We start from the raw sequence: 11,222 nt of genomic DNA on the forward strand, positions 1-11,222 counted from the left end.
TTCAGATTTTGATTCTGTACATTATGGAGTTTAGTGAGCAAACACTCTTACACACTCACTATTAATGCTATCTCACCTGTGCTCAGACAGAGAAGCAGAGACGTTGCTACATTTAGAGGAGTTTTATTGCTTTAGCAAATTATAAAGAGAATCAAGCATAATATTTTGTTATTATTATTATAAATAAAACGTCCCAATCTTCAGTTTGAGCTCATTTCCTCGGTAACCACTCGTTATCGGGTCTCTATGGACTCTCATGGCTTCGATTTCTGTAGCCGTCCAGTCTGGGGCTGGTTCCAACCATCACTGGTCTTACTCCATCGATGTCCCGGCACGGTTTCTCTCCCGGAAGGAGCTGGACTGACTGTGAATTGAAGGTAATAGAAGCTTAATGGCAGAAGAAGGGAGGAAGGTTTCTTAGTAGTGGTTGCAGCAGTTTGATTGAGAGATCAGCAGGCAGGACAGTGTTCATTCTGTAAGCTGGCATTGATGAGTGAGGAGTGTGATTTTATCATTCTTCACATTCTGTGTATTTCTTCAATAATTGTTTAGCTCACAATATTGTTAAGGTTTGAGAGATCACAATCTTCAAGAGGTTTGAGTGACAGAATATGCTTGTTTGTCAACTTTGTTATGTCTTGCACATTATCACCAGCAACAGGAACCACTTCCATCTGATTATTATAGTTTACTGTTTCATACAGAATCCAAACTCCTGAATGTGTCTTGTAAGATGAGATTCGACTCATTCCAATGGAGCATAGTGAAGGCACTCCAGATGTAAGTTTTTGGTGTTTGCCTTGATAGTTGACATCCTCATACACGGTAATTTCTGGATCTTTTAATGGACCTGTCTTCCTCACCGAGAAGAAACTATTACGCAGTCTTATCGTGTTGTGTTTCCCACTTTCAAAGACAGAAAAGTCACCTAAATAATGTTTCCTTGTGAACGCGATCCAGGGATCTCCATTGACTTCAAGGGATTGTGCCTTTTCCGCAAAGTTTTCACCTGCTAGGTCTGGAGTATCCTTATCAATCACCACATGGTTTCCAGTCAGGTGAGTGTTGTCGTACAGGGTGATGGTGGTCATTGTTCTGTTTGAGTGTCAGCTCTCAGGTCAGTGCGATGAGTGTGAAGTTATTGTCTTCTCTGAGTTGGGCTTTCTTTTATACGATGTGAATCTGGGCGAGTCAGGAAACCACGTGGATTTATATGTGTCAGTAATTCTTAGGAACATGATATTAAATTATTTATTGATGGAGTCAGATTTATCTGGAAAAAACATAAACCTGTCTATACCACCAAATAAATTCCAGTTGCAAAATATTGTCTATATTAAATATATACGTTAGACAATTTAAACATGGTTTAGCCATTTTGCATGCGAGAAAGACATATTTAAAAAGATGCTACCTCGAGCACACAAACAATGAAATGTTTTCAAGTTAAAATATTAAAAATGTTAAATCACACTTAGCCACATCCAGCCGAGGAACATACCCTCATATAACGTGAGATAAACCTATTCTAAACTGCAGAATTAGTGATATTCCATCCATACCATTAGCATAGATATATCTAAACATAGGACACAATGTTCACAGTGCAGTGATAAAATAATAAACATATAATCGTAAAAAGAGTTTATTTGGTAACCACCAATTAAGGGATTAAGCACAGTGTTAATCTCCAGAAGGTTTTAGTTGACTAAAATCTAAAGGGTTTAGTTAAAGTGTAATGAATTATTTAGAATTTCCAAATGTATTATATACTCCAGAAGTAAAAATCTATTAACATGTTATTATTTATGGTATTAAGGTATGAACATGCAATACAGACATACATTTGAGTTGAGTTTTAACATTTACTTTCTTGCAGGCAGCCGATGATAACTAAGCAGTGCATACACTTTTCAAAATGCTGTATTTTGTGATTGCAATCTTTTGGTTTTTGTATAGACTTTTTTTGGGGCATTTTGTGTTATTATATTGAATTTTTTCAATCTATCAGTATCCACCGAAATTTGTAATTTTAGAGTGTCTTTAGAGGTATGGAGGGGGCGGTAAGGTGGGTTCCTTGTGCTCGAGTTCCATGAACCTGTTTATTGATATGAATGTTGCAATGTTATCATGAAATTAACTAAACACAGATACTTAATAAGTGTTAAGTATATTAACTGATTGAGAGCAGACAGATAAATTGCAAATGAGATATAGAATAATTATATAGTATATATAGGTATACCACATAGAAACATGCATTAAATACTGCAATAGGTAATATGTGTGAATGGGTGCTATTTACTAAGATAAATGTATGAAGGATTCTTTTATTCTGTGTGGATAAAGTGTGTAAGTAAGTGTGTTGATATGTTTGGATACCAGCTTATTGACTTACTTAACACTTGTTCTGATGGTAGCTAATGTCACCATCCAAGAGAAGTGGGAGAGGGGGTGTCGGATGTCCGTCAGTGTGTAATAACGTATTATGCCAGGGAATTTCTTGGTCCCATTGTGTAGATTTGTAATTTTTTGGATTGTGAAGAATAAAGAATATTATTGGGGTATGTTTTAGGAATCTATATTGCTATTTCCTGTATAAGAGAATTCTGATTTGCAAACTTGTACTGTTTGGAATTAAGTAATGAAGTTTAGACATTGGTTTCTACTGGGTGTCCATTCTATGTATCTACTACTTTGTTGATTTAGCTATCATAGGATAAGGAGATGGGTCATATTATAGTTACATAGACTGAAAAGAGACGGGTCCAAGTTCAATATTGGATTAGTGTATTTAAATAGGTGCTGTAAAATAACTGTTGAATATGAAATATAAATTGTAAGGCTTCAGTATAGCAGCACAATCAGTAATGGCTTTCATATTATTCTCAGATAGGAGTGGAACTCTTCTTTCCTTAAAGGGACACTCCAGGCACCCAGACCACTTCTGCTCATTTAAGTGGTCTGGGTGCCAACTCCGATCACCCTTAGCCCTGCAAGTGTAATTATGGCAGTTTTTAAGGTTAAGTCCTTCTCTAGTGGCTGTCTATCAGAGAAGACAGAGAAGACATAGGAGACATTATGGAGACACCAGAGACAGAACAAATACAGGGCCTTTTCCTCATGCTAGAGCTCTTTAGCAGAGCTCTGCGCATGGACTGCCCTGGAAGAGCATTGAACCAACATTTGATAGGGCGCCTGTTTATCATTGGTGATGACAAAACACCACCTCTCTGGCCCGCCCCCTCTGTCTGTGCCACTAGGATTAAAAAATGCCTGGGCTGAATTTTTTTCATAGACTTGTGTTGAATACAATGGAGACCCCCTGCTGCTGTCTGTGCATAAAAGGCAGAGCTTGGCTCATTAAAATCAGTTGTACTCCCAGAACTATGTGATGTCTAGTTAGTGGGAAGGCAAGGGGGTAATCCCTGCTCAGCACCCTGTTCCAGCTCATGGAGGATTCAGCGGGGAAAGTTCTCTTAAGAACTAGAGCTCCCAGGATTGTGTGTCCTCCAGTCCCTGAGAGGGAATAGAGCTAGTCCCCTATCCTGCTGCAGGATGGAGAGGCCACAGTGACTGGGGCAGAAGCGCTGAGGTTTTCCCCTGTTCCAGCTAGGAAGTGGTCCTTGGCAGAGGTACCCAGCCGGGGTACGGGGATCTCCGCTACAATGTGTTATCTACTCTCTCAGTTGTTAATAATCTTGCCAGCAATTCAATATGCCCGTCATAGTGTTTGATAGGATATTTATTCACAAAATTCCTAACTCTAATGTAATTGAGTATTTCTTGATAAGGTACAGAAACCGCTTTTTGGAGGCATGGAAATGCTTTTAAATAGATTTCTTCTATTAAATAATTAATGACTCGTATTCCAAATTGTTTCAAATTTTTTAAAGAAAATATCATATATTTTAAATGAACATATCCAAAAAGGCCATTTCTTATTTGGAAACCTAGAATGTGACGGCAGATAAGAACCATTCGGCCCATCTAGTCTGCCCAATTTTCTAAATACTTTCATCAATCCCTGGACTTATCTTATTGGGATATACACAGAATATATAAACAGAAAAAAAGAATATATAGTGCAGATGGTAATATTGAAAGGTATTTGTCGTAGGTCATATTTGTAACCACTCACAGAGCCTGAAGGCACTGGCTCAGTAAATTGTACCTTTATGCTCTTAAGGCAACGTCACACCTTCCCTCATATCTAAAAATAAAAGATATGTTCTTTTCATAGGCAGTAATCAAAACCTTTGTCTATACTGTCTCCAACTAATGCCTTTACAAAAATACTTGTGGTTCTCAGGCCTAGCTCTTTAATATTTTCCCAGGATCAGGGACAGGCGCAGCTAGCCAACAGGTCCAAAAAATCTGTTACTGGGATCCCCAAACAAACCAAACAGGACACACAGTTCTCAATAGAGCTAGCACACAATACTTTATTTTAACTCACGACTAACATTAAACTTATGGCAACCCTATCTTCTATTCAGGTAGTGCACATAACAGTTATAACAGGTATCACTGCACATACCCCCTGCCTTTATCTATGAGCTGCTGTTAGGGACCTTAATTATAATCGTAAAACGCGAGAACCTAGATTCCCCCACAGCCCTCGACTATTAGTGACAGTTTGGGGGTCTAATTCTAATAGTAATGGGAGGAGGATCCATCTACAACCCATGGAGGACTTGCCACAGACTGAGCCCTGATATGGGCTTTCCCGCACTATGTAAGCTATCCCAAAGCATGGGCGGGCATACTTTGTTTGGAGGTGGTGGACATTGGCAAATCCACCCTCCATGTTATAATTAATTAGGGATACTACCCATCATCCATGGGTGAGCATTGCTGGGGTGGAAAGGTTCTCCTCTCTGATTTTCAATGTTAGGGACACAATCCTTCACCCGTGGATGGGGGCCCGGGGAAACACTAGGTCATGAGCCCTTTACTAATCTGATTCAATACAATACACTACTAATGAGTGGAGGTGGAGGGAATCCTCCTCTGACAATATGGACCTGGCATCTCTGGCCCTGAAAGTGGATCAGTTCAGGCCTACTATCGCAGTGTCTCTCCTAGCTTGCAATTCAGTTGTAAGCTATGCAGTTTTGGCGTCTTTGTTACTGAGGCATAACAGTTCGGACCTTGTATCACCTGCGAGAACTTCCACTAGCTCTCCTGGTGATACATTTTAGAGTTGCTCCGGGTATTACAGTATATTCTATCTAACTAAAAACTGCTAGCAATTCTCCTTTGAGCGATGGCACTATAGCAGATCGTAGATAGTTACAACACAGAAAGAGACAAGGCACCTTCTACTTGATGTAAAAGTGAACATTAATGAACTGCTTTATTGTATCAACATTTCTTATGTGCTATTCTAGACATATAAAATATAATTGAAGATTATGCTAGCGCTAGTGTACTTATAATCTTAATTTTAATAATGACAGGAGGCGAGTATTTCGCATTACTCTCTTTACTAAACTCCATAGCAGTAAAGAAAGTGAAACATTTAAACCAATCAAAATGCAAAACAGTGAGCATATAGTCCCAGTGAACAGGCTCCTCCCCCTCTTTCGGAGCGACATCGAAACAGGGAAGAAGGTTGATGATAAAGTCTGTAACGAACATCAGTAGTAGTCTTTAACGGGAGTGATGAACTTCTTGGCTTGAGTAGAAAAACAGGTACCAACAGGTGAAGCGTCCAATAGGGTCTTTGGTCTTTATAATATGAGCCGTAATCCTATGGATATGTGGTAGATGTTCCCAATCTTTGCGAAATTAAACTGAAAAGAGAATATGAGAAGGTTAGGCACCGGTCTTGAAACTGTTTGTAGTCATGACAGTGATCCATCGGATAATATTGCATTAATAATTTGCGAATTCAGAGTGTAATCTACTAGTAGTTAAATAGGCTGATGATACCAAAGGATATATTAAGCCTAACGTATTAAAATTTAAGAAAACAGTTAGACAACAGGAAAGGAAAGATGTAGACAAAACTATGAATAGAGTAGTTCCCCTCCTCCGGGTGGGAAGGGTGGGAAAATACTCGCCTCCTGTCATTATTAAAATTAAGATTATAAGTACACTAGCGCTAGCATAATCTTCAATTTTATCACATGACAGGAGGCTTCCTATTTTGCATTTTTAACGCTGTAGAATAAGAGACATAGCCGCACCGGAGTTCGGTCGGAAATAGAAGGTGCGGAATGTAGATTCTCTGGACCAGTCTGCGGAGCGTAGGATATCCGTTATGGAAGCGCCCGCCATAAAGGCTGAGGATGCTGCTGCTCCGCGCACCGAGTGGGCTCCAAACGTAGTGTCAACGCCAGCTAGCGATAGTAGCCAGCGAACCCATCTTGCTAGAGTGGTGGTAGTGATGGGGACATGTGGTCTAACATATGACACTAGGAGTTGACCTGATGGTGAGGATCGGAGTGGTAGGGTAGTTTCCACGTATTGTTGTAGAGTGGAGACGACACAGAGTTGTGGATCTGTGGGGAAGAAAGGATAAAACACAGATGTGGAGTCCGTCTTAGTGCGACGAGATATCCGGAATGTAACTCCTTCAGGGGAGATTGAGAAAGCGTCTATGTCCAGAGCTCGAATGTCTGAGACCCTGCAGAAGGAGACCAGGCAAAGCAAGACTGTGAGTTTTGCTGATAGCTGACGGAGGGAGAGTCTGTCGTTAGTTGGCCAATCCCTCAGGAATCGGAGGATTACGTCGACGTCCCAGAATTGAGAATATTTCGGCCCTGGGGGGAGTTGTAATCGAATGCCTCTCAGGAGTCGACATACGAGTGGGTCCTTTCCAACCGGGATCCCTTGAATGGGGACATGGGCCGCTGAAATAGCTGAACGGATTACGTTTAGTGTTCTGTAGGATCGGCCCAATGAGAATAGGTGAGATAGGAAGTTCAAAATGGTTGGAATAGTGGCCGTAAATGGATCGAAGTTTCGTTCCAGACACCAAGTGGACCAGGAATTCCAGGCGGATAGGTAGCATCTTCTGGTTCCAGGGGCCCATGAGTCCCATAGTAGTTCCTTAGCAGCCTGCGATAGTTCGCCGACTTGCCAGGAGCCCCTGAAAGCGTCCAAGCCACCAGATGGAGACGATTGTCTAGGATGAGAGGATGCGGATTGCCTTTGGGATCTGTGAGAATGTACTGATGATGAGGTAGTAGGAGAGGATCGTTGCATGATAGAGCTAGGAGATCTGGGAACCATGGTTGTCCCCTCCATAGTGGAGTGATGAGTACTAGCGAGGTTTGCTGGTTCTTCAGGTAGTGTATGGTCCTCGCTATCATGGCGAAAGGAGGGAAGGCGTAGGCTCCCGTGATCGGCCATGGTTGTAGAAATGCGTCCACTGCTGCGCACTCCGGGTCCGGGAGCCAGCTGAAGTATGATTTCATTTGTCTGTTGTTGCGGGACGCAAATAGATCTAGGTGGAGTGGTCCTAGGCGATCCGCGATGTGGTTGAAGATTTGTGGATCCAGTTTCCAGTCGCTGGTGTCCCGCCAGTGGCGTGAGAACCAATCCGCTGTGAGGTTTGTCTCTCCTGGGAGGTATTCCGCCGTGAGGGAGATGTTGCGGGGTAGGCAAAAGTTGAAGATGTCTTTCGTTATTTCTGACAGGAGCCGGGAGCGGGCTCCGCCTAGGCGGTTGATGTAGCGGACTGCGGAGATGTTGTCCATCCGGAGGAGGATGCAGCAGTCCGACTTGTCCTTCGCTAGGCTTCGGATAGCGAAGGACCCGGCTAGAAGTTCTAGGCAGTTTATATGTAAGTTGAGGTCCTGGGATGTCCAGGCGCCTCCTGTCGATATATTTCCGCTCGTCGCGCCCCATCCCCAGAGGCTGGCGTCTGATTCCAATATCATGTCGGGAGCCTTTCCGAAGATGGCTCGGCCGTTCCACGCCTCCATGCTGTCCAGCCACCATCTGAGTTCGTCTCTGACTTCCTCTGTCATCGGGACCAGCTGGTCGTAAGAGGGGTTTTCCCTGAGGAAGGAAGCTTTGAGACGTTGCATCGCCCGGTAGTGAAGTGGACCCGGGAATATAGCTTGAATGGAAGCAGAGAGAAGTCCCACTATGCGTGCGAGGGCGCGGAGTGGAATGGTGTGGCAGCGGATGGCTCTGCGTAATTCCTTGCGGATGGCTGAGATTTTTGCTGTTGGCAGCCGTAGGGTGCTGGAGATGGAATCTATCTCGAATCCCAGAAATTGTACAGTTTGTGACGGGGAGATAGCCGATTTCTGAAAGTTCACTATGAAGCCCAGAGATGACAGGAGATCCGTGGTATACCTTGTGTGACGTATCAGTCTGAGTCTGTCTGAGCAGAACAGTAGAAGGTCGTCCAGGTATATGATGCAGCGAATTCCTTGCGCTCGAAGATGTGCGACCACGGGCTTCATCAGTTTGGTGAAACACCATGGGGCCGAACTGAGGCCGAAGGGGAGGCACGTGAATTGCCAGGGAAGGCCTTGCCAATGGAAACGAAGGTATTGTCTGCAGGATTTGTGGACGGGAACTGATAGGTAAGCGTCCTTGAGGTCTAATCTCGTGAACCAATCCTTGTCTTGTAGCAGGTCTCGTAGAAGATGTATGCCTTCCATCTTGAAGTGGTTGTAAGAAACGTATTCGTTGAGTTGTCGTAGGTTTATGACGGGCCGAAGATCTCCCGTTTTCTTCTTTACCAAGAAGATGTTGCTGAAGAAACCTTGAGGGTCGGAGGCGGGTTCGATCGCGCCTTTCGAGTATAGGGTTTGAAGTTCGTCGTCGATGAGAGAGGTGTCTATCCTTGAACCGTGGATGGGACGTGGTAGTTCCGTCTGTCGTGGTTCGTCTACGAAGTCTATGACGTAGCCTTGTATTGTCTGAAGGACCCATGCGTCCATGGAGATTGAGGTCCATTCCTGAAAGAAAAGGGATATGCGACCTGCTGTATGCATGGGAAGAGAAGAATGAGTGAAATGGTTGCTTACCTGAGGAAAAGCGAGCTCTGCCTCGGGTGCGTGGTCCTCGACCCCTGTCTGCGCCTCGAGTGTAGGAGTATGGGCGATATCCCACCTCTGGGTAAAAAGGTTGGGGTCTCGTAGAGCGGGGGCCTGAAGGCCAGAAGCGGCTGGCAGCACGGCCCCTTTGGCGGCCAGCCCGTCCAAAAACACCCCTGGTAGGGTTTTGTCTGAAGACTCTACGCATTGAAGTCTGAGCCTTGTTTAAGGATGCGTAGACGTTTACGTGTCTGCTTAGCTCTTTTAGGAAAGCTTCTCCAAAGAGCTTGCCCTGTGCCATAGGACCTAGTTCCTTGGTGCCCAACTCCACCAATTTCCCGTCAATGCGGAGAAGTGCTGCTTTGCGTCGCTCAGATGATAAGGCGACATTGGCATTACCCACAAAACAGAAGCACCTTTGTGCCCATTCCCGCACATCATGCGCCCATTCTCGCACCATAGTAGCGTCAAATTGATCGGCTTTGGCTAGGGCGTCGTCAGCTAAATACATAATTCTGGATAATGGTCCCACAGAATCTAGAAGTTTATCTTGTACCCCTCTGAACCCTTTCTCTACACCTTTGCGTGGGTCGCGGCCACCTCGCGACATAAAGGTGGTCATCACCTGGTCGAATTCTGGAGTGTCCGCAACGTGGTCAGGTAAAAATGGTCGTGGGCATTCCGACCTTAAGCGGTTGCGGACTGTCTTGTCCATGGACTTCCGTAATCAGAGGTGCATGAACCTCGCTGGTGTCCAGTCGCTTGCGTGGGTGTCTTATTTTTCGTGGGTCAAAGAGTTTTTGCCCCAACGGGTCGAGTATGGTCTCCTCGTCTTCTTGCGGGGTCTCCGCATTGTCTGGTTCTTGGGGTTCTCCCGTGAACATGTGTTGTGGAAAGAAGGATTGGGATCCTGAATCTGAGTCCCAAACGTCTTCGTTGGAGTCTGACTCGTCCGCTTGCCATTCGTCTAAGATGGCCATGGATTTAGCGTGAGATTCTTCTTCTTCCGAAGAATACTCGTGTTGCGGGTTCGGGGTGGTGGCTATAGAGGGCTTAGTGCGTTTAGCCGGGTTTTTGCCTTTGTTAGGGTTCTGGTGACCCTTTTCGCCTTTCCAATGGCGTTTGCCCGTGAAGCTTTCTGGGCTCTTGCGTGATTCTGGTTCGTCAGAATCTGAGTCATGGCGGGCTGTGTGGGTTTTTGATGGTTTCCTCTTGTCATTACCAGAGGCCATCATTTTGGAGAGAACTTTCTCCATGGAGGCGGATACAGCCTCATTTACCATGGTTTGGAGCTCTGAATTCTGAGAGGTCTCCATAATGCCTGAATATGTGTTGGCACAGGGCGTATTATAGAGGTCAGTAAGCTGTATTAGACAGACTTAAGCGGTTTTATATTGTTATGCAGACCCCAGCAGGGTGCAATAACGTGTTGTGTTGTACAGAGTACAAATTACCCCAGCAGGGTTTATACAAGGTATGAAATTGGTTTGAGGAGAAAAACCAAAAATAACCCCAGCAGGGTTGTAAATAAATATATATATATATATGATACCTCAGCAGGGTATACAGTGTCAATGGTGGTAATATAATAGTATATGTAGCCCCAGCAGGGCAGAATACAATACCACTAGTTGGGATTTGTGTTCTGGGCCTCACCCAGGAATGCAGAGGTGGCCACAAAGCGACCTCTATAGCAGCACGGTTAAGGGCAGTACCCCAAGTAAGCACAGGTTAATACCTTATGTGCTTTACACAGCTTTGCTAAAACTGACCTCTGTGGAGTATTTTGCGGTTAGAAGTCCGTCCGTGTGTGTCCCTTGCGGTACTGGCTGCACTCGCGGCACTTCTAAGATGGCGTCCGTAATCTCGCGAGATGCGGGATTAAAGATGGCCGCCGCGAGTGTAGCCGCGGCTGGCGCCAAGCCGCGGGAAAAGGGTGAGAGGGAGCCGGTAATGGCGGCAAAGCGGGGGCAAAGACAGGGGGACCTGCCTAAACTCGGGGAGCCGCCCGAGGGCGGAAACCGAGCGGAAAGAGCGGGAAAACAACGGAATATTCTCACTGGGTTATGAGAATAAAACTAGAGAGTCCCAGTAAGGGAATGAATTTAAAATACAGGGACACCAAGTAGTATAAGTAGTAGAAAAGGTAGAAAGATAGAAATAAAAGTAAAAGTCAAAAGAAAAAACAATTATACATGTATAGAAAACGTTATATAT

The 11,222-nt window shown here is 44.4% G+C and overlaps 1 protein-coding gene across 1 annotated transcript; it reads right to left on the bottom strand.

Annotated features, from left to right (window-relative positions):
• Positions 1-548: 548 nt before the first annotated feature.
• LOC134565985 (gamma-crystallin N-like) lies at positions 549-1,091 on the bottom strand. Its single transcript, XM_063425698.1, has one exon. The coding sequence runs from the start codon at positions 1,089-1,091 to the stop codon at positions 549-551; it is 543 nt and encodes a 180-aa protein (XP_063281768.1).
• Positions 1,092-11,222: the final 10,131 nt, after the last annotated feature.

The sequence above is a fragment of the Pelobates fuscus genome, chromosome 6, assembly GCF_036172605.1.
Source record: "Pelobates fuscus isolate aPelFus1 chromosome 6, aPelFus1.pri, whole genome shotgun sequence".
Lineage (NCBI taxonomy): Eukaryota > Metazoa > Chordata > Amphibia > Anura > Pelobatidae > Pelobates > Pelobates fuscus.

Bases quoted from the DNA above. Each gene is read 5' to 3' on its own strand.
- LOC134565985 (XM_063425698.1), bottom strand. From the start codon at position 1,091: ATGACCACCATCACCCTGTACGACAACACTCACCTGACTGGAAACCAT.